The following is a 22,277-nucleotide window of genomic DNA, read 5'->3' as shown; positions in this document are numbered from 1 at the left end:
ATAAATTATATTAGGAAGTTATGATTTCACACAAACAATAGATTACAATACAACTGCCCTACAGAATCAGATTGGACGTCTCAGAGACGTGTCTAGCTGACAGGCACTTAGATGAGAGTGGGGCTCACGCTCCGTGTCAAATAAACATCCTACACAATTTATACACCACTATTTTATTGAAAAATTAAAATACAAAATACCAAACTAAACAAGTCTCGGTGAGATGCCACCGGTCGAGGAATAATCTATATGTAGAAGAAATGCTACTCGATTATATAACGTGATATTATAGCATGAAAAATTCCAGTGGCCCTGCCGGAGACGGGAGGTCCACATGCCCCCGACTACTTTTGTTAAGGCATTTACGCTTACTCTTTATAGATAATCTATAAAATATACAAAGTACCAATTGTGAAAGAGTAGCCACACAAATACTGAGTGAGTGTGCGTGCGACGCGGGCCGCGACTTCGCGTCAGCAGTCAGTATCGGAAGGAAGCACTGTGTGGCCGACCTCGCGACTGCTGCACAGTCCGAGTCGTTTCAAACTAAGTTATCAGGCAGTATGCGAACAATTCATAAATCAGAGTTCTCCCGACAACAGCACAATTACAGCAGGGAACACCTAGTCTTCTTCTTCTTTTTGACCTGTAATGCAGCACGGGTCGCCGTCTCGAACACCTCGCGCACTCCCTCCTTGCTCTTGGCAGAGCACTCCAGATACGCGAACGCATTAATCTTTTCTGCCATGGCTCGGCCCTCCTGAGGCTTCACCGGCTCCTGCTTCATCTTGCGGAGTTCGTTAATCGTGGCCGGGTCATTGCGCAGATCCTTCTTGTTGCCCACTAGAATGATAGGCACGTTAGGGCAGAAGTGCTTTACCTCGGGTGTCCACTTCTCCGGGATGTTCTCGAGCGAGTCGGGCGAGTCCACCGAGAAGCACATGAGGATCACGTCAGTATCGGGGTACGACAGCGGCCTCAACCTGTCGTAGTCTTCCTGGCCGGCCGTATCCCACAGCGCGAGCTCAACCTGCTTGCCGTCCACCTCGATGTCGGCGACGTAGTTTTCGAACACAGTCGGCACGTACACTTCCGGAAACTGATCTTTGCTGAATACGATGAGCAGGCATGTTTTACCACACGCACCGTCACCGACGATCACTAATTTTTTGCGTATCGCAGCCATCGGTCCTGTGAAACAATACAACGCAAATAATTATGATGGTGTCGAGCGTCAACGCCTTTCATGACTTATAAATATGGCCGCCGTATAGGATTATGGGTAGGGAGTAGTCAGACAAGCCCTCAAATGTGAATAAGCACCTGAACTAGCGGAAGAAGTACAGCACCACCACATAGTACCCTCACATGCGAGGGTGTTATTTATTATATTTTGTAGATACCTGAAGATTGTGGCTAATTTCTGCAGAATATTGGCTTATCGACACTTTTTAATCGTCTTTGCTCATCACAAGCACTTTCGTTCGTAAGTCACTAATGTTGCAATACTAGAAAAAGGTTCAACAATTTATTTCATTCCAGGTTTTTCTCAAGCAAAATAATATTTTACAGGAAAAGCAAATATTACACCAGAGTATACCTGTAACTACAAAGTGATAATATAATAACAATAACGAGTAGAGTTAAAGAATAAAACGTATTTACATTAATATACGCAGTTGCCATGTAAAAATAATGAATGTTTTGACATTCGCAAAATTCGGATACACATCCCAAACATATGATTTTGCGTGCAGACTAAAAATACTAAAAATAAACAAGGTTTTTACAGAATTTTTATTTTAAGGTTTCAGTAGATTTTATACAGTTCCATATTTAGAATATCTGGTATTTAGGGTGTATTCTATTTTTCCTACGTAATATTAAGTTATAAGATTGAATAAAGTAGATAACTAGAAGTAACACGAAATACTGAATGGGATTGATCATTGTGTTCTTTTCTTCTTTACTCGTATTTTAGGAGATTATTGCAATGATGTAATGTTTTGTAAAGGCTCATTGCCATCGTGTAACCATTGGTTTGTACGTGAAAATGACCGCATGGATATAAATAAACTAGTTGACACCGTCAGCAGGAACTATGAGGTCATACGTATGTACTTAGAGCTAACGGTGCTCTTAAGGTCAAAAAAATGTAGGTAATGCTAGAATAAGACCGCTAACTCAACTAATAAAGTAAAATATTAATATACCTATAGTTATTTTAACGTTTTTGCATATTCTGTCTTCAGGTATGACGAAATTAGATAGCTATTTTAATTTATTTATCGTCAATCCTAAAACATTTATTTACTACCTATGCATGTCGTCATAGTTGTTATCACCGTTGGCACTCCTCGATTTTAGTTTTGTATTGCTTCTTAGTCATTCACCTTTGAATATAGGTATAGGTAGGAAATGCAAAAAAAAATACAAAACCCGCGGCTGAGTAGCTTTATTGGAAACTTGTTGCACTCTACGGTTTCATCTTCGTTCAAATAAGTAAAACTTCTAAAAAGAAATCCAAATAAAAAGTCCCATACTAATTCATCCAAATTGGCTCAACACTTCGTTGAGATGTCTGTTTTAGTTACAGTTTCAGGAAGTATTCATGAATGAATGTAGTGAGGAGACTGAAAATGTCTATGTAAGTACGTAGATACCCACTTACATCATACTAAACAAAAGAATTCTGCATTGAACCGGTTTCTCAACGATAATCTTGCTCCGGAACCAAATCATACCTATACATTTTTTATATGTAGTTGTGGACATGAAAATGAATCATACCGTAACGATGATAACAATGCCGATTCCCACGGTATTTTTTTCGGATAAATCATTAACTTTTTACTAGAAATATGCGTAATAATTTTTGTGGTCTCGCACAATATACTAGTATGTACATATCTAGCTTTTTTTCTTTACCCCTAATATCCAAAAATAAAAAGTGAGGAGGATGGGATGTGAAAAAATAAAGTATTTGTCTCTGATCCATTGTTCCCTTTTATTTACATTACAAATACACGTAGAATCCAACAACCTTACATTTTTAATGCTTAGGACGAGAATAACGTAAACTTTATAACTTATAACAACTACTAGGTATACCAATTACAGTCACAATTACAAATTACATATAATTTTAATAAGCTTCCACTAGAGCTAAAAAATGTGTAAATTCATATTGTTTTATAATTATTGACCATATTTTAATAAAATAAGTATCTTCTTCATATTTTACTGACATTATAAAACAAGAAGGCTTGCCAGCCTAAATAAACATAGATTCCTCAGTGATTAATAAATGCAATAAATACTTATTCGAAATATACTTATCAAGCCAACGGAATGCAGTAAAAAAGGAGCCAAGCGTGTTTGGCAAGTGATTTGAATCTTACACTGCATGCTAACATTCCCTAAATTGCTTGCCAAGCGGAAAAAACTTGGCTTACAAAAAGTGTATAAAAATAAATGCTTATATCCTTCATATATAAATTAAGACAATAATTGCACGAGAATATGTAAACGTCATGGCAAAATATATTATGTATGTAGAGTAAGGTAATAAATTAAGACTAATATTGCTTTGTGATTAGATCACCTAAGTGCGCTATCACCTATTTCTACAGAGAAGGCACATAGTTTTCCTATAAGGCCCAATATTTTAAAGTGCTTGAATATTTCTTTATAACATAGACTTTGTGGATATCAACTGAAGGAACAATGTTATAGATAAAATGTATAAATTAGAGTCTCACTCAATATGTCTAACCAAAATTACGTATAACAATATCGATACATAATATTGAGAAAACGAAAACAAATTACAGTATTGTTAGGATTATTCTCTATAACCAGTTTTGCAGTATTTAACTCTAGAACATTATCACAATAGGTTTGCAGCAATCCTCTTTGATGCCGCTTCAGTCAGCTCTCTACTCTTCGGAGTTCATCTGAAATGGAAAATTGATATAGGTCATTAATACATTTTGTATAAAAATAATATTACGAAGGTGAACCTGAACATTGTCTTTGTATGATTTAGTGACCCGACGGCTATTGAGCACTTAGGCTTACTTGACCCCTTGTATGTACGCAGATCTACGCGAGATACAAAAGATTTTCTATTGTTTTATAATTAGCGGCATACAAGAGGTTAAATGTAGTTTTACAGGTAGAACATTTAAAAACCATTTTATTTTGAATTTCCCGCTACCAGTCGAAGTGTGAACTATATCAGTAGATTAGGTGATTGTATCAATTATTTCGTTCATCTTTTTTCAAGGTCATTCGAAGCAAGTTTTTTTTGTTTAATTTATACGGATCCGTAGTATAATTTCTAGCCATGCCAAAGAACGACGTGCTATTTATTGCACGCGATATCGTAGTGAAATCAATTTACATACTTTATTCAATTTGCATTGGCCTTGCCAGTTATAAAATTGATACTAGTTGTGATTGAAAGTATTGGAAACTGTGCCATAGACCACGGCTCGTTACTCAACAAGATGTACTTAATAGTCGATTATTTTATTCGACTAAAGAAAAGATTAATCGATATTTGATAAGATTGGCAGTGATAATTTTGGTATGTGGTTCGAACACTTTCAAGTCAGTTATTCAGTTATAAATGTACTCGTATATTTGATTAATAAAATAGTGACCTTTTAATTAACAGAGAATGTACGAACTATTTCTCATACTTTTCATGGAGACACTATTTGGAATTACAGTGCTATTTAAAGCACATTACTACATTTTGATAGAAAATGGGGAAATAAAACAATAAAATTATGTCTTAAAGATTTTATGGAATCATACGTAAGTTACATCTTATTACGCACAAATGTTTAACAATTTAAGTTATTTTACATATTAGGTAGAATAATATAATTACGCATAATAATCATAACACGGCAGTTTATCTTTACCTTAAAATACTGACATTAACTACGCCTGTAAACAAATAAAGGGGAATTACTGTTTCAAACGAACTTAAACTTTTATGGAATGTTTTTGGCTATTATAATCTCGTTTTTTCTTATGGCACAGTATGTCACCAAATACCTATTGAGTTGGGCTTGTTGTAAGATTCTAAGGAATCAGTTCGAAAATATATACTAATATACTTTTTCAATACTTTATTTTATCCTCAACAATATTTTTTTTTCTTAGCCTGCCTACTGGTGGGCAAATTATTTTGTCTCCACACAAATAAAATGATAAAGCAAGAGAAATGTCGATATTTTTCTCACATCCCTAGTCTATAACAGATTAGATGAAAAAATGTTGTATAAGAATAGAACATATTGCGATTTAAATATGATACAATATCCCATCAGTTTTCTAAGAAAAAACTGAATGATACGCACAAAAATTTCCAAAGAATAATACAACAAGCTCCAATTACCAGTTAACCCATTACAAAATCACTTCTTTACCTTTTGCCAGGCGAAGATGCCGTAAGACAGGCCGGCGCCGAGCGCGAACGCCAGTAAGTACGGCACGAACTTGAGGGAGGGGCCGAAGCGCTTGCGCATGAGTGTGGTGATGAAGTTCAAGTTGCCGTCGGTGTAGGGCGGGTAGCGACCACTGGAATGAACAAATAAGAGTGGTTATTGTTAATGTAAATTATGGCATGTCATTCTTGCTATCAAAAGCTCAGTTTTCTTTAGATTACGTACTGCTTTGGTTCTTGTGAATTAAGACTATGCAACTGAATGAAATTTCTTTTAAAATTGTGATTTGAACTGATCGATTCTTGGGTTTAAATCTACAACCACATAAAAAAACTCTTGAAATTGCACTGTTGTTTGTGACAGTAAAATGTAGGGTCTTATTTTTCTTGTTCTAGGTATATATTTTTGGCTATTCTGGGTGTCGTTTTAATTACGAGATGGTTTTTTTTATTCGATTAATTTATTTACTGCCAGATAAGTTGTTATTTCTTCTTTGATGGTTAATAAGTTTGTCAAGTCTACTTACGAAGCAAGCTTCTCCCCAATAGGCGAGAAGTTCTTGATGAGACAGCTCTTCTTGTGTGTGAACGTGTCGAAAGTTTTCTTGCCGTGGTAGGCACCGATGCCACTGGCGCCCACACCGCCGAACGGCAGCGTCTCAACTGTGATAACGAGCTTTATTAACTGAAGGATAGGGTCGGGTTTTGATTGGTCTTGTACTGGTGAGATTTTTTCATGAGGTATTTTTTACGGCAACAATGGTCATATGTATGGCATTCTAAACAGTAAAGTAATAAATCGAACAATAAATAAAAATCTCAGCAGTACCGGACTTTTTAATGACAAATATACAACACAAATAATTATGTACAGATCATGCTATTTCATGCTTTTAATAAATACTGGCAGATAGAAGGAAGATTCTAGAAAGTCTAGCAGTTAGAAATAAGCTAGAAGAAGTACAAGCTCGCGACAATTACCTATGCTGATACGTTGTAAATAAAAAACAAATCTGTTCTATACGAACAGCATTTTCAAGAATTCAAATTCTTTTGTTGCTAGATGATAAAATATTTAGTCTGAGTTTTACAAAATGATGTGCCGTTTTCCGTATTTTTTTGAATAAATGAAATCAAGTGAATTTATATTTCGAAGAGAAAGGCACATACATCATCTTGAAGAGATAAAACGTCAGTTTAGTGAAAACTGATATTTTGTCAAAACTTTGATTTTTTTTAACACAAAATATAAAAATAAAATATATCCAAACCTCCCATGTGCATCATGGTATCGTTAACGCACATCCCTCCGCTACTAGTGTTGTCCACTATACTGGACAGAACCTGCTTGCTCTTGCTGAACACGTACAGCACTAGCGGCTTCTCTCTACATACAACAGAATACGTCAGACCTCCACCCCACAGGCTATTATTTACTAAAGAATATTCTAGGTTGAATTGCTAGTTGTTTTCTGTCAAAGTTGTATCACCATGTATAAGTAAATTATAAAATAAATTCGAGCCACTTTATTATAAAACGTGGTCTTAAAAATAACGGCTTTAGTGCTAGGTTTAAACCATTAACTTTGTTCGGGACGATAGTTTAAACTCAGTACCAAGCCTGGTACTTCTTGAGACAAAATTTTATAATAGGTAGATAGTGTTTAAAATTCTGAATGCTGGCAACTTTGACAGAAATCAAAACACAAACTTTTAGTCAAGTTTTGTAGCAACAATAAATTAATTAACTGAAATATTTACACGATAGAAATTATAAATTATATCGAGCATCTTAGAATACCACCACCGTCCATCACCATACCGTCACCATACCATAGAAACCGCGACATGCATCCATCACACATGTATTTTATCATACTTTCCATACTAGACCATTGTGAATTGAGACATTATTTATTCAGCTATAAAAAAATTACATATTTATCTTTGACTTCCCGAAGTGAGATTTATTCAAAATTATTTTACCTATCTTTAACTGACCAAATAATATTTACACAAGGTATAAAGTAGTTATACCTTTTATCAAATTGAATATCAACATCGTCGACATAAAGAAAACTTTATTTCAGCAAATCAAATGGTCTAGCACAGAAAAAGTTGAATAATTTTTAACTTCCACATGTTGTGAACCCAACCTGGAAAAGTTACCCAAGCCAATGTACCACCTTATCCCGATAGCTGTTTGCAATAACATATAAAACGATTTTAATTATTGCCAATTATATTTCCGGAACGTGAATTTTAGATACATAGCTCGTGTGGTGTTTCTGTAGCGAATTGTAATCGCAAAAATAGTGCACTTACGGCCGTTCCAATATTCAATTTATCTATGATATTCTTACTAGACATAGGAATTTGACATTAGCCCCTTTATAATGTGAAATTCATATCAACATCCGAGCCTTTTTCCCAACTATGTTGGGGTCGGCTTCCAGTCTAACCGGATGTAGCTGAGTACCAGTGCTTTACAAGGAGCGACTGCCTTGGAGGATCTGACCCCCTCAACCCAGTTATCCCTTGGTTAGACTGGTGTCAGACTTACTGGCTGGCAAGGGTGTTCAATGACAGCCGGGACCTACAGTTTAACGTGCCATCCGAAACACAATGTCCAATTCATATCTCCAGTAAGAAAGTCCACAGATAGAGTATTGGGAAAGGCCTTTACTATACTGTACAAAATTGTGACGTAGATTTTTGATCGAGTGCAGATCCGTGAGTTTGCGTTTATTTAGTAACTTACGCATTATATTTCGGGGCTAATTTAGTTGGACGGATTATTCCATTATTATTGCTATCGAGGCAACATGTAGTTTCTTCGGAATATGGCGTCCTTGTTAGTCTAAAATCCAATACAATTTTTTGTTGACCAATTGTAAAATTGAGAGCTAAAATAGTCAGACGATTTATTGGTTTTCGATTTGATTTGAGTAATCGATGCCTCGATATAGTTAGTCGAATAATCGAAGACTTATTTGAAACAATTTTTATAACTATCCACACTCGCATTTTTTTTTTCGAAATTTAGTGAATTAAAATAGTTTTATGTATCATTACAAACAGCCAATGGTAATGTATACTCCTTACCGCCGTAAAACATGATAGTATCGTTCATACTGATACTGCCCGACCGGGTCTGTTCAGTGAACAACTTTTGTATGTTGGTTTGATTGCTGAACACGTATAGCACTAACGGATGTTCCCTGAAAATTTTATATGTTTCACTTTGTGGCCTCGCCTCCATGCTTCCCGATGGGCAGAAAGACAGAACTCTGCAGCCTAATGACGATACCATTCTAAATTTGAATCGACTAAAATATTGAACATAAACTAGATTTTATTTTCTTTTCAGTCTATATTTTGGAAAACCACACAAACACATTCCAATTTTGAATTCTCGTCAGTTTGAAATTTAGTCGATTCGGTGTGAGTGGAGAATAAAATCGACTAATCGATTCCAGTTCCAGTGAGAATCGATTTTATATGGTAGTAATGAGTCGATATGTATTAATTATTTTGTGACATCCCTGTAAATTGTGCACTCAATGGAGTAATGGGGTTTGAATATTTATACCTTATGAAAGTTAAATATGTATTTTTATCAGAACTCATTGGAATGTTTATGTAAAGTAATGTAGTTCTACGAAATACTCACTATTCATCTGTGAAAAACTTAATATAATGGGTAATTATGTTAAACCCCTTTAAATGATACTAAATGAATAAATGGAAATCCCACGTTTAAGAGTAATGTAAATATGTATAAAATACACACTCAAAGGAGACACACACACACAACGCCCAAAAAGTTTTATAAATAATTTCATTGTTTCAACTTTTACTAAACAATGCACATAATATGTATGTAGTGTAAGGAAGGTTCAAACCAAAGTCTAACACTCAAATAAATAGAAAAATATAGGTACCAAAAATTGTAGAGTCGGAGAATATGACAACGACAAAGTAGACTTGTTCAGGACATAAAAAAAATCACACCCTTCTGACCAGCGACCAAGCGAGCCGATTGCGTTAATTTGGTCGCTTGGTCGCACGACCAGGCGACGCGATTCACAGCGCGGCCGCTTCAAGCGACAAAACAAATAAGCTGTAGATAGGGTTGCCAGGATTTAAGCAAAATTTCCCAATTTATGCTCAGGTAAAGAAGTATTTTCTTCCTGATTGGCAACCCTAACCAATCCCAATGACGTTTCAAAATCACAAAATAAGTATTGCCCGCTTAAAAATGCTTAAATTAACTTACCGCTCATTGATAAATTGGATTGCTTCGAAAGCGTTTTCAATGGGAACAATAGGGAGGATGGGTCCAAAGATTTCATCCTGCATGATTTTGTCTGAAGCCACGACGTTTGTCAGAATTGTGGGCTCAATGAATTTGTCGTTCGCGTCGTACGAACCTCCGATTGCGATTTTGTCTTTGCTCGCGTCGACTAGGGCTTGGAGGCGGCTGGAACGAGTACATATCACATAAGATTATTTATGAAAAGCGGACTTGACGCAGATGTTATGGCAAAGAAAATCTGAATAGATGATATATTCAAAGTTATGGCTACACAAATTTTTAGGTGTAAAATAAAAAATCACATAAAATAAAAACCAAATTAAAAAAAAAATACTAGAAAAACTTTCATAAATGTAGGCTAGAGTAGGTATATTTTTTATTTGATTATGGATTTGCATAGTTTCTGATACTAAGTAAAGGAAAAAAAATTAGAATATTTTTCAGCTCACCTAAAATGCCTGCTATTAATAATCCTGGCGAGATCCGGTGACTTCTGAGGGTCGGTTCCATACCACTCGTTGAGGACCTTCTTGGCGGCCGCTATGAACTTGTCCTGCACCTCCTTGGTGCACAGAACGTAGTCGGGAGCGATGCACGTCTGGCCGCTGTTGATGAACTTGCCCCAGAGGATGCGTTTGGCTGTCACCATCATGTCTACTGTGTTGTCGATATAGGTGGGGCTGTGGAGGGAGATATGGTTTCGATTAAATTGAAAACGGGATTAAAATAAAATATACCTAATAAACATGAGCTGTTTTTAATGCCTTTATGAAAGTGGCAAATAGATCATTTAAAAAAATCATCATCTTTGAAAAAATCTTAGTTTTTGTGAACATTTGTTAACAGTCATCATCAGCCAATATCGTTCTACTAATAGACAGAAGTCTCAAGATGTAGGTAAAACAGATTTCCATATAAGTATGCGAGTAAGTGTAAACGAATAATTTATATCTTTGGTATCGTGTAGCTGTAATATATTAGACGCTAAAAACATATACACAGTTCTATAGCACGTAGTAAACTATTAACGAGATTTTGATTAATCCGATTATAGTCTGTTAGGTACAATATCTAATTGATTTCACGGTATTTAAAAAACTACTATTGTGGTTTTGAATAAACATATTTGTATTTATTAAGAAGCATCACTCATTTTATTGACCACTTAACGTTTATCCTATTATTTTATAGAATTACGTTACTGCTTAGTTTATTCTTCATTAGTATTTTCATATCAATTATTTAATGATGTGGATATAAATCGACATATATGGTTATTTATTTATTTCTTTATATTGTTCAATATTTCTATAAGGGTATAATTTAGGCGGTCACCAAAAATATTTTTAAGACTCTAAGCTGAGGCACCAAATAAAATAAACAACTCCAAAAAAAATAAATTGACTTTATTAAAAGGGCACTAAAGTATATAATATTATGATCCAAAAAAAAATAAAATAACATCAGATCGCAAATCTCGCATAAATATTATTTTTGGTTCCCAAAATGGATTAATGGTCACCAAATTCTATCCAACTAAAAGATTAATATTACTACCAAAAATCAAAGTTAGTGACGAAAACGAATCGCTGCAAAACCGACTCCACGTAGTCTAGTCTGCCCTACCCCTAGACTGCAATTCAAAACCGCGTAGGCGCGGAGGGGCGAGGCGGCCTGCGAGCTGAGGCGCAGGTAGTTTTAAGGCTCGCCACGCTCTTCACGCTGGTGAGCGTGAAAACCATCTGCGACGATAAGCTCGCATGGGACCGCCGGAGCCCTGCAGCGCCGGAGCCGTGACAGAAGCCATGCTTGCTGCATTTTGCGTGCTTACATTTTAAACGTACTGAGTTATACACAAATTCATATAACAATAAATAAGCGACGAACGTTTGGGAACCCCAGTATATTAATTGGTATTTGGGAAATATTCTAGCGATCGTTAGCTTTTTTAGTCTAACAAAAATGACCAAATTAGGAGTCATGGTATTACATGATTGGTAACATCAACAAACACAAAGTAGTGACAATATATAATATTTGGTCAAAAGTGTATTTTAAAGGCGTCCATATATTTTTTTAGTAGTCAATAATACGAAAAAATGGTTTTATTTAATAATATTTTTGGAAACGTTATTTGGTGACCATTTATCCATTTTGGTAACCGTTTAGAATTTTTTTGGTAGTAAAATAGGTACTTTTTTGGGTGGTGTTTAAACACAAGCCTTTCTATAATGCTCATATTATAGCCTCTTTTTGAGAAGTTGGTTAAAAATATAAAATTAGAGAAGAAATATAAAACGACATAATTATTATAAACCGGCTGTCATTGAACATCCTTGGCAGTCGTTACGGGTAGTCATAAGCCAATAAGTCTGACACCAGTCTAACCAAGGGGTATTTTGTTGCCTGGGTTGAGGGGGTCAGAGATAGGGCAGTCCCTCCTTGTAAAGCACTGGTACACAGCTACATCCGGTTAGACTGGAAGCCGACCCCAACATAGCTGGGAAAAGGGCTCATGAGGATGATGATTTTACTACAGTCCAGAAAGAAAGTAAATGTTACCTCTTTCCTCCAAGTTCAAGAGTGACCGGCGTAAGGTTCTTGACGGCAGCCTCGTAAATGATCTTGCCAATGCTGGTGCCTCCCGTGAAGAAGATGTAGTCGAACTTCTGCTGAAGGAGCTCCGTGGTTTCTTGCGGACCACCTTCTACCACGATTACGGCATCCTAGAAAGAATTATGGTTGATTTAGATATATGATTTAAATGTAATTTTTTGGTACCCAGGATGGACAATATATCTGGTTGTGTAGTTACCTAGCACATACAGCTTATATGGTTGTGGAGTTGGATTTTTAAGATTATGATAATGTTTTTGAGAAGACCTTTGTGGCCACTTATAAATTGCATTCAGCAGGTCTTGATCTGACCATCCAAGGAACGGGTCATTATTTAGTAAATCGAATCGAACTTTATTTAGTAAATTTGCAGGCAGTAATCTACAAAAGGAAGAGGTTCTTGCATTTTTTATTGTATTCTAAAGCTACCTATAGATAATACATAATTATTTTTAGCTAAAGCAGGTCACTGCATTTCCTTTTTACAATATAAATAAAAATTTTACTTTAAATCGAGTAAGGCCACAGGCACTATTTAAGGACATATCAAGTTCTCGAAATACAATACAAAGTGGAGCAAAACAATTTTGTTGTTATTTTGGGTACATTTGACATTGTACTAAATAAAGCCCGATTTGGAAAAAAGTGAAGGGTATTTTATTTTTGGTCAATGTAAATGGATACCTTGGTCACCTTAACAAAATAAAAAATATTTTTTGTTCAAAATGTGCAATAAGCACACTGGGATAGGTAATTATTATTTCGGTCAATGATAATTTCAGAATCGAATAAAATTTTCTTTGATGCAGGCCACATGCAAGCCATTTGGCGTGAATTAAAAACAAACGATTGCATACAAAACGAGGCGTTCTATTACTGAAAGAATTTTTGGAATCGGTCCAATTCTTCCTGGAATTACCCAGTACGAACAAACTTTACTAATAAACTACTTCGTACGTTCCCAATTTTATAAACTCTTGAGTTTGTTTCGCTCATGCATGGTGCATAACAGATATGGTCAGCCATATCTGTTATGAATATTGCTATGGCTGAAGAGCGGGCAGGGCCGAATCACTTTTTGAAATTGGTGTGATAAACAACAAAAGAAGATCAGAAGTCTTCTAAAACTTATTCATACCAGTAGGCTATTATATAGTAGGTAGTTACCGAACCTCTTTTCATAAATAGTGTGTTAGTTAACGTTTTTTTTTAATAGAATGACCTGTAAAACTGGTACCTAGATCAGTGAGCTATGCTGTCACACTAGTAGATACCTTTTTTATTTATAAGGTTTATTTTCAACAAGAATACCGGGTTGAAACCTACTGTAACGCTTCGTGTGACAAAAAGGTTGTCTATTACCTTGAACATTCCCGGTCGACAGCGATGAGATTAGTTTCAATGTAAATACCTCTTTTATAATACTATTTGTTTGACAAAAACTTTGTACATATTTTTGCTGCAGACACTTAATTCTCAATTCAAAATTGACGGTCCGTTTATTAGACACTGGACAAGTAGACATGTGCGTCCTGATGTCCTTTTCAATAATTTATAAATATTAATAACTGTGTCTAATAACATTAGGACAAGATAAGAAATTACTAACACTTTTGTTTGGATCTCTGGTCTGAAATAAATTTATTTATTTAATTTCAATACTTACACTATCCAGATACTTAGGCAGCGTCTCAGCCACGAACGCAGCGCAGGCCGATGCCAGTTCACTGGGCTTCACAATAACGGCGTTGCCAGCCGAGATGGCACCAGACATGGGCAGCAGCAGCAACTGCAGGGGGTAGTTCCAAGCGCCGATGACCAGGACCACGCCGTAGGGATCGTTGTAGATCACCACCTCGTCCAGCATATTCACGAAGCCTTTTTCTGGCTGGATTAAAAGAAATTGAACGTTAAAATAGTGGGTAAGATACGGTGTTGTGTCCGACTGTGTTGATATTTTTTACAGGCTTTGGTGATATGTACATATATAGGGATATGGGTAACATATTCCGTAACAAGTAACAACAAAATTAAACCGACTTCAGTAATATACCTCAAACCTTCTCATAAGTCTGAAAAAATTCTTTACTCAAAACCGCATCAAAACTGGGTCGCGGGTCACCCAAACGTGAGAAATACCCGCAAAAAAATACCTACAGGTCAAATTGAGAACCTCTTTTTTTTGAAGTCAGTTAAAGAATAAAAAATAACAATGTTTATAATTATTTATATAAATTCAGATATAGAGCAGAGTGACTTGATGAAAGCTGATCAACGATTATTGCAACCTTCTATGGTCCTTCATAGTTTATTCTTACTCACGGTTAGAGCAATTAATAAAGTTTTCCATAATTGCGTGTGTTTAATTACTACTATTATAACTTCGCGCGAAAAAGGAAGCAGGTATGTTTGAAGTTTCTAGATGTAGGTATTTATTGACTTTCTTATTTCGTCCTTATAGGTAACAAACGAATCGACAATTCTAGTTTAGTAGGTACATCACGACTAACAGAATGCTGAATTTCTGCTAAAAAGTTTCATTATTATTATTTAAGTTTACTCGTGAATTCTTCAATATCTGGAGGAATGAACAGATAAATGGCTAAAAATAGCCGAGACCACTCGTTTGACGGGGTACTGGTTGTTTTGCTGGGAATACTTATGTTATAAGTATATGTGGTGTACTGTGTTATCCAGTTTAATCTGGTTTTATTTACATTACGTATGTTGAGTTTTCAGAGTTATAGCGAATTATAAATAAACAAAACATCTGGCTAAAATGTATTTAGGTACAGGTTTAAAAGCAACTTTCACAATGAGCCCTATTAACTTGGAAATAATACCTCTTTTGGAAGTTAAATTATTGCGTGACATTAATATTAATACTGTAGTTCACCAAACTGTACCCAGTTACTAGTTTCTATTTTAAACTATGCGTAATCCACATTTTAAAGATAATCAAGTTTCAAGGAAAGTCATTTGAGTAGGTTTCCGAAGGTTAGGTCCGAAGTCGATATAAACAGGTTGAGCGAGGTAAAAAAAAGTTGTTATAACAAGTATTTATGTTCATACCTAATAAACATATAAGTTTAATTTAACCATACAACTCAATGATCCTACTATTTATTAATAATGTAATGATATAATTAAGAAAAGTTTTTGTCCTGACTGATTATGTACATTGTTCTATATTAATAATTAATAAAGTTTATTTAAAAATATGTTCTTCTTTTTTTTCTTCCTTTTGGTAGGAGATCGGAAATATTCGTGTAGGTATTGGACATTTGTAAAATATTAATAGCTACACATGAAACTAGTAAAGAAAGGCAATAATAACCAATATAGCCATTTGTACTAGCAATAATACCTACAATTTACGACCATATAAAGTTAACGGTTATAACGTCAATAGGGCAACACTATAAATATTGGTATTGTCTGCGATGAGGCAGAGTTTATTCATAGTGAACATTTGTACAATATTTGAATCATTTTGTAGGGACCTCGGACCACCAACGAGTTTTATAACTTCATCAGTGCTTGACACAACAATAGATTTGGATATTCGATAACTATAATTTAACCATTGCTTTTATTGTTCAGTATAATTATGTAGGTAGGTATGTCTCTACCAGACCTCGGGACTATAGAGTCCCGGATTTTTGGGAGGCGAACGTGGGGCCGAAGCCAACACGCTGAAGCCCTTTTGAGACAACTTTAATGAAATGGTGATGTTATCATTGATGAAAGGAGTTCAAAACATACTGATCGGCTTTTGTTTTATTATTGTAGGTTTATGACGAGTTATCTATGATTCGGTATTTTGTGCTGCTGAGCGAATATCAAACAGTAAATGAGTAAAAAGAATCCAGTGAAAGTGACACTTCTCTTTGCAAGTAAGATAAGATGCTTTATTAAAATCGTAATGTAAATAATTTTCTGTATCTTACAGTTACCTACGTGATATATAACTGCCATCAACCAAAAATGTGATAAAAAAATTGCGTGGTCATTGTAACCTTTGCACAGTGATTCACTCTAAGGCCATAAATCGAAAAATGTCATTGGCTTATCCCCATTAGATCTACTTACTAAGTGATTAACAAGTTAACAAGCTTCCGAAAACTCTAAATACCCGTGTCATAAGGTCAACTTATTATTCACTTTTGTGCATCGGAAGTTAGCGCATCTCGAGTCTAATTATCGCAACGTGTGAGTCATCAAAACTTAACACTTTGTTTTTGAGTGTCACTATTCCAAATCAAGTGTTTAGGTATAGTGATAGTATGGAGGTCCAAGACCAAGGTATGTACTTCTATTATCAACTACTTTTTTATTTTTTTTAATGTGTTTAATATTTTATTTTATTTTTTTATTGAAGGTAGCGTTTTTGTAGATTTGTTTGGTATACTTTGATTTCATTTGGACCTATAACTTTTTGCTGCTCAGTGCTGCACTTGAGGCAAATGTTTTTCGAATAAAGAGGATGTTCTTATAAAACCATATAAGTTTCATCTGCATCTTTCTGCCCCTTCTTGGGTTAAAGGAGTGTCAAAGTATGCATGTCCATAGTAAAGAAAAAAACTTTATATTTTAAGTTCAGCTTTCATGTTGTTTTAGGTAAAGTTTTCAAATGTTCTGTTTCGAGGACGACTATTTTTGACATTTGGCACTCTAAAGAGGGTAGTCCAAATGAAAAATGCAACATGTCCTGAATACTTTTACAGAAACATCGTGCCTTTCGGATGACATCGAAAATATCAAACTAGAGCCTTTAAGTAATAAAATTATGAATGTATGTAAACGAATTTCTCATTATTGGGCAATATCAAATCGTAGTAGGTCTAAGTTTATAGAGAAATATTCAGATTGGCTGAATGTAGTTGAAAATATTGATGTAGAGCGAATTGAGTTACATGAATCTCAGAAGTCTGACAAAGTTGAACCATCAACTTCTTCATTCAGATCCCTTCCTAACAGGTTTACGAAAGTTCCCTGTCAAAAACAAAAGGTGTACTATCAAAAATTGTACTAGATTTGTTATCTGTTTGTAGTAAATACTTTTGAGCTTGAATGTATTCTGGTATATTTTGTGTTTTGTGTGTATTTGCAAAAAAGGTTGTTCGTGTATTTTTGTTGTTTTATTTTATTCCTTTATGGTTGTTTTTAATACAAATAACCATTATTTATATAGATTTTTCATTAAAAGTCGCAGTATGACATGTTCTAGGTTTATCGTCTAAAACAAAATTACTGCGAGACATTTTTACACCTAAATAGTAATGATATATTTTTTAATGAATGTGGATATGTTATAATTTTAATAATTTACACTTCTCTTAACATATTTCAACGTGTAAAATAAATTAATTAAAAGTATTTGTAAATTTCGTATTTATGGCCGCCTTTGTATGGAGCGTGAATCACTGTGCTTTGGTCGCATCGTTCGACTTTGAGACCTACAGGATTTTTTCGCTATACCAAAACATTCACGAATCCGGACTTTGGTCTCAATATGGTAATATGGATAGTCATCCACTTAGGTACCTACATTATGACGCATGTTAATTGGACGATGACTGGCAACCTTGCATCCTTCAGTCTGATGAAATATTTTTTAAAAAGTAAAAATATCTATGCATTGTTTTGCTAGTGTAATATAACAGTAATGATTGTACCTTTAGAAAAGAATTTAATGAGAAATTAAATCTGTAGATAAAAAACAATAGTCATAAAATAACATTTTATGTCCAATTAATTAAATGTTCGTTGACTTTTATGTGTTAATTAAAAAACGTTACATTCATTCATAGATCTGCTCAACACGGTAGTAGGTAATAGAAATTACCTACTATAAATGATTTTGTTCCTAACTGTCTACCTTCAAGACATGTTTTTCGCGCATATCATGCATATTTTCATGTATGTTTGTATGCAAGTATATTTTACGCTTTAACGTGTTGGCGTCGTAGACAAACTTATAAATGTTTACATAATCAAGTAAGTAGTTATCACTACCGGCCACAACTAGTATAAAAATAAACATGATGTCTATGAATGCTGACTCCTTAATTTTATTTGATAAAATATCCTCAAATAACACTCGGGTAAATGTGATGTGCCATGCAATTCTCAGAAAAACTCAGAAGAAGGAACATGATGAGTTTAGTCAGTAAGAGGCTGACACTCCCTAACGCTGCACACACAGCGGGAAGGCTCATTTGATGATTTCCCATAAAAAGGTTAATATGACAAAAAACTTCACTGACCTTCTCAGGCTTAGCCCATTTCTCCAAATTGTGAATGGTATTCTTCAGATCATTGATGAGGTAATCCACTTCTAGCAGGACAGCTTCCATCTTGCTCCTCCTTAGATCCTTGTGGAGGGCCTCTATCATCGCGTTGCGGTTCTCCTCATACATACGAAGGAGGTTCTTCAGCTGTTGAAGACGCCATTTTAAGGGGCGAGTGACGCCTCTGTTGTATGTGTCTCGTGCCTTTTGGACCGCCTGTGGAATAAAGAGAAAAGTTGCGAGTTTCTGTTGGTTTGATTTTAGTGAAGTGTGGAGTAATATGAACTAGGCCCTAAACTAAAACAAATGACTAAACACTTTAACCACTAGAATCTAGCATAAAGACGTTCGACATAATCTTTCTTTTTATTCACCCACTGCAGGAAACAGACCTCTTCTCATACAGAGAAGACAGTGCATCTATGGAGCGCCCAATCCAACGATGACGATGGCAAAAAGTCTATGACTTCTAAAAGTAAACATTTGTACCTATCCTTAGTAGCATCATAAGTTACTAAAGAAAGTTTTACAGCTAGTTTTATATAAAAAAAATGAAGATAGTCACGCAAAAGCGCGGTGTACAAAGCGATTGACTTTGTCCAAGGCCAAGGCCGGCGTTGGAATTGAGATAATACATCGCTAATATTCGTAAGTGCAAATTAGCGTAGATATGTATATAGCCTTTTTTTACTTATTTTATTAAAATGGTTTATACTTAAAAGACTTAGTTTTAAAATCTTGAAGAAAGTCAATGGTCTAAACCTAGAAATAAACTCTGTACTTTTAGCTGGAGAGTATAAAAACTAAATCTGTTGTGGACAGAGTATGGAACGGGGTCTATTTATGTACTTTTGATAAACAAACATTGTTGCTTTATCCTTGTACTGTACAATAAAAACAGCACATATTAAGGTACTTATATCGAGAATAATAAATAATATACACAGCTTTGAACGTTTTCACATTGATAGTGCAGGAACTAGACTGTTAGAAACTGCGGAACGTACTATTAACTATTTGTCGGATATTTGTATTGATATCGTATTTCAATATTTAGAGGTAATTACATGTACGCATAGGAAGGTTAACGACTTCGATTACCTATTTTAAAGCTATTTTTAGGATTGTGTACTCACATTATGGAAAAACATTGCAATTATGAACAAAAAGTCGACCTAGTAACAAGTTGTTTGACCTAAACATAATTATTCAGAGATTACATAAACCTGTATTATCTTTTAATCAAAATTTAAAATATTTATAAAAATGTATGACGCTGATGTTATCTTAATTCATTATGTAAGTAAGTGCGTTAAGCGGCTTAAAACTTATCTTACCTACCTAGACACTGCAGCTTTAAAACAGTGGATAGGGATATTGGAAAAGAAAATGCCTATTGCCTGTATTGCTGGAAAACGTTTCATTAGACTATAACAATAAACAATGAGCTATATATACAAAACTATCAGCTATATAGATCATAGATGCTGAAGAATTTGAACGCGCTCATCTCAGGAATTAGGTACTGGTCCAATTTCAAAACTTATTTCATTATCAGGTACCTAATCCATTTATCGAAGAATGGGTGTAGGATAATTTTTATCCGGGTTCATAGAGAACTTCCCATGGGACGCGGATGAAACAAATGGCGAAGGCTAGTTAATTTATATCATAGGTTTATCCAGAATTTGGTAAAGGAACTGTGGAAATAAGAGTCGCTCTAATGTGATGTAGGAAATCTATGTATGTGTTATGTAAGCAGTGGCGGCCCTAGGGGTGTGCGAACTGTGCCATCGCACAGGGCCTCGCGCTTGGGGGGGCCTCGCGCTACAACCCACACTAATAAAAAAAATATATATATCTAGTCCAAGAATAATTTACTTCTAATTCATTCTACGTTTACTTTTTGAGTCCTCAATTTAACAAAAAGTTGGCACCAAAGTAACAAAAACAACTGGCTCTCGATCCAGTCACGGATTCTTTTTATTTGTGCTTTATTCCGAGTTTAATTTGAGAGTCCTTAAACAAACAATATAAAAAATTCGCGCTCGCTACGCTCGCGGCTGTTCATTTCGCAGTAGCTTTTCTTCTAACTTGATTAGAGTATTTTATGTCCCAAAACTCAAAAATCTTCGCGCTCGCTGCGCTCGCGCCTTCACCTTGCCCTGTTGTTTCTTGTACAAGTCTAGGTGTTTCAGTGAACCAAAGCTCTAAATTTTCGCGCTTGCTACGCTCGCGTGATCACCTTCCACTGTTGTTTATTATACAAGTTTAGGTGTTTCAGTGACCCAAAAGTTCAAAATTTTCTCGCTCGCTGCGCTCGCGACTTCACCTCGCACTGTTATTTATTATGCAAGATTAGGTGCTTTACTGTCCCAATGCTCAAAATTTTAGCGCTCGCTACGCTCGCGGGTGCTTTACTTTCAACTTGGTTTGCTTTTTTAACCGAACCTAGACGGTAGCGCCGCTTTTAAGTCCTTTTATTAACAAGAAAATAACTCCTAGTTTCAGTATGAACTTTCTTATTTACGACGTTCGAACTACTGAAGTCACAATCTTTCAATACATAGGTAGGGGGCGCTTGGGTCATGATTGCACCCGGGCGTTACATGAGCTAGAGACGGCCCTGAATCAGTTATACGAAGATCTGAATATTATCTCGGTGCTGAAATAACGGGTGATTTTTTAAGAGGTATAGGATTTGATTTTCAAAAAAAACACAAAAAATCTGAAAAATTTGATGAAATCTTTATTGGAATCGATAGAACGATCAATATAATTTAATGTTTGAAGATGATTTCATGCAAATGCTGGATGCGGCTCCGGTTGAGATGGCCCATTCGCAAGGCCCAATTTCGGCACACTCTCTCTAACATATCAGCTTCAATATTGGCTGCAAGTGCGTCAATCGTTGCTGGTTTATCCCTGTAGACATGACCCTTAACATGGCTCCACAAGAAATAGTCCAAAGGCGTTAGATCACATGATCTAGGCAGCCAAATGACGGGCCCAAAACGTGAGATAAACTGTTCACCGAAGGCGGCTCTCAATTGCGCCATTGTTTCGCGTGCCGTGTGGCATGTGGCACCATCTTGTTGAAACCACATGTCAGGCATGTCCAATTCTTCCATTTTGGGCAAAAAAAACATAAATTGGAAGAAGTGCGCGATGCACTCTTTTAACTGAGCACGCATTTTGATAGTAAAATTCAATAATTTGCAAGGGTTGTTCGTTCGTAAGTCGATTCATGGTTAAATTATAGACCAAACTGAACAAGTTTGACAATAACACAAGACACGATTCACACGTGATTTGTCAAAAACAGTGTTCCCAAAAAGATACCAGCAAAAAAATCACCCTTTATATATTAGAAAATAATTTAACTGAAATTTATCCCACTACCGAAATAGTCTTGAGAATTCGAGGCTTAAAATTATTAAAACATGTTTAAGGAATTCGATGACACAAGATCGACTTTCAGCCCTTCCTATTCTTTCGATCGAAAATGACATTGCTCATACATTCGATTATTCTGCTTTAATTAAAGATTTTAGTCTTAATAAAAGTCGCAAGCATCAGATCATTTTAA

The 22,277-nt window shown here is 35.4% G+C and overlaps 2 protein-coding genes across 7 annotated transcripts in view; both read right to left on the bottom strand.

Annotated features, from left to right (window-relative positions):
* Positions 1 to 152: 152 nt before the first annotated feature.
* LOC110378339 (ras-like GTP-binding protein Rho1) lies at positions 153 to 1,563 on the bottom strand. 2 transcript variants are annotated; one of them, XM_021337552.3, is made up of 2 exons: positions 1,404 to 1,563; positions 153 to 1,191 (listed from the first exon to the last, which is right to left on the bottom strand). In XM_021337552.3, the coding sequence occupies exon 2, from the start codon at positions 1,184 to 1,186 to the stop codon at positions 608 to 610; it is 579 nt and encodes a 192-aa protein (XP_021193227.1). In that variant the 5' UTR covers positions 1,187 to 1,191; positions 1,404 to 1,563; the 3' UTR covers positions 153 to 607. The 2 variants fall into 2 exon arrangements, with proteins under 2 accessions (XP_021193227.1, XP_021193226.1); XM_021337551.3 differs by having other exon boundaries at positions 1,324 to 1,485.
* A 1,419-nt stretch (positions 1,564 to 2,982) lies between these two features.
* The window catches only part of LOC110378313 (aldehyde dehydrogenase, dimeric NADP-preferring), a 37,599-nt gene continuing 18,304 nt past the window's right edge, over positions 2,983 to 22,277 (bottom strand). For 3 of the 5 annotated variants that reach the window (XM_021337515.3, XM_021337519.3, XM_021337520.3), the window contains exons 3-11: positions 18,665 to 18,904; positions 14,062 to 14,283; positions 12,342 to 12,505; positions 10,229 to 10,459; positions 9,741 to 9,944; positions 6,733 to 6,848; positions 5,989 to 6,124; positions 5,445 to 5,595; positions 2,983 to 3,956 (exon numbers count right to left, since the gene is read on the bottom strand). In XM_021337515.3, coding sequence (XP_021193190.2) covers positions 3,939 to 3,956; positions 5,445 to 5,595; positions 5,989 to 6,124; positions 6,733 to 6,848; positions 9,741 to 9,944; positions 10,229 to 10,459; positions 12,342 to 12,505; positions 14,062 to 14,283; positions 18,665 to 18,904 — 1,482 coding nt within the window. In that variant the 3' untranslated portion in view covers positions 2,983 to 3,938. Of the gene's footprint in view, positions 3,957 to 4,844; positions 4,960 to 5,444; positions 5,596 to 5,988; positions 6,125 to 6,732; positions 6,849 to 8,566; positions 8,683 to 9,740; positions 9,945 to 10,228; positions 10,460 to 12,341; positions 12,506 to 14,061; positions 14,284 to 18,664; positions 18,905 to 22,277 lie in introns of those variants that run through there. The other 2 variants (XM_021337516.3, XM_021337517.3) reach the window with 2 other exon arrangements.

This window comes from Helicoverpa armigera, chromosome 15 (genome assembly GCF_030705265.1).
Source record: "Helicoverpa armigera isolate CAAS_96S chromosome 15, ASM3070526v1, whole genome shotgun sequence".
Lineage (NCBI taxonomy): Eukaryota > Metazoa > Arthropoda > Insecta > Lepidoptera > Noctuidae > Helicoverpa > Helicoverpa armigera.
Note: the sequence above shows the minus strand (reverse complement) of the source record. Positions and strands in the feature narration are given on the sequence as shown.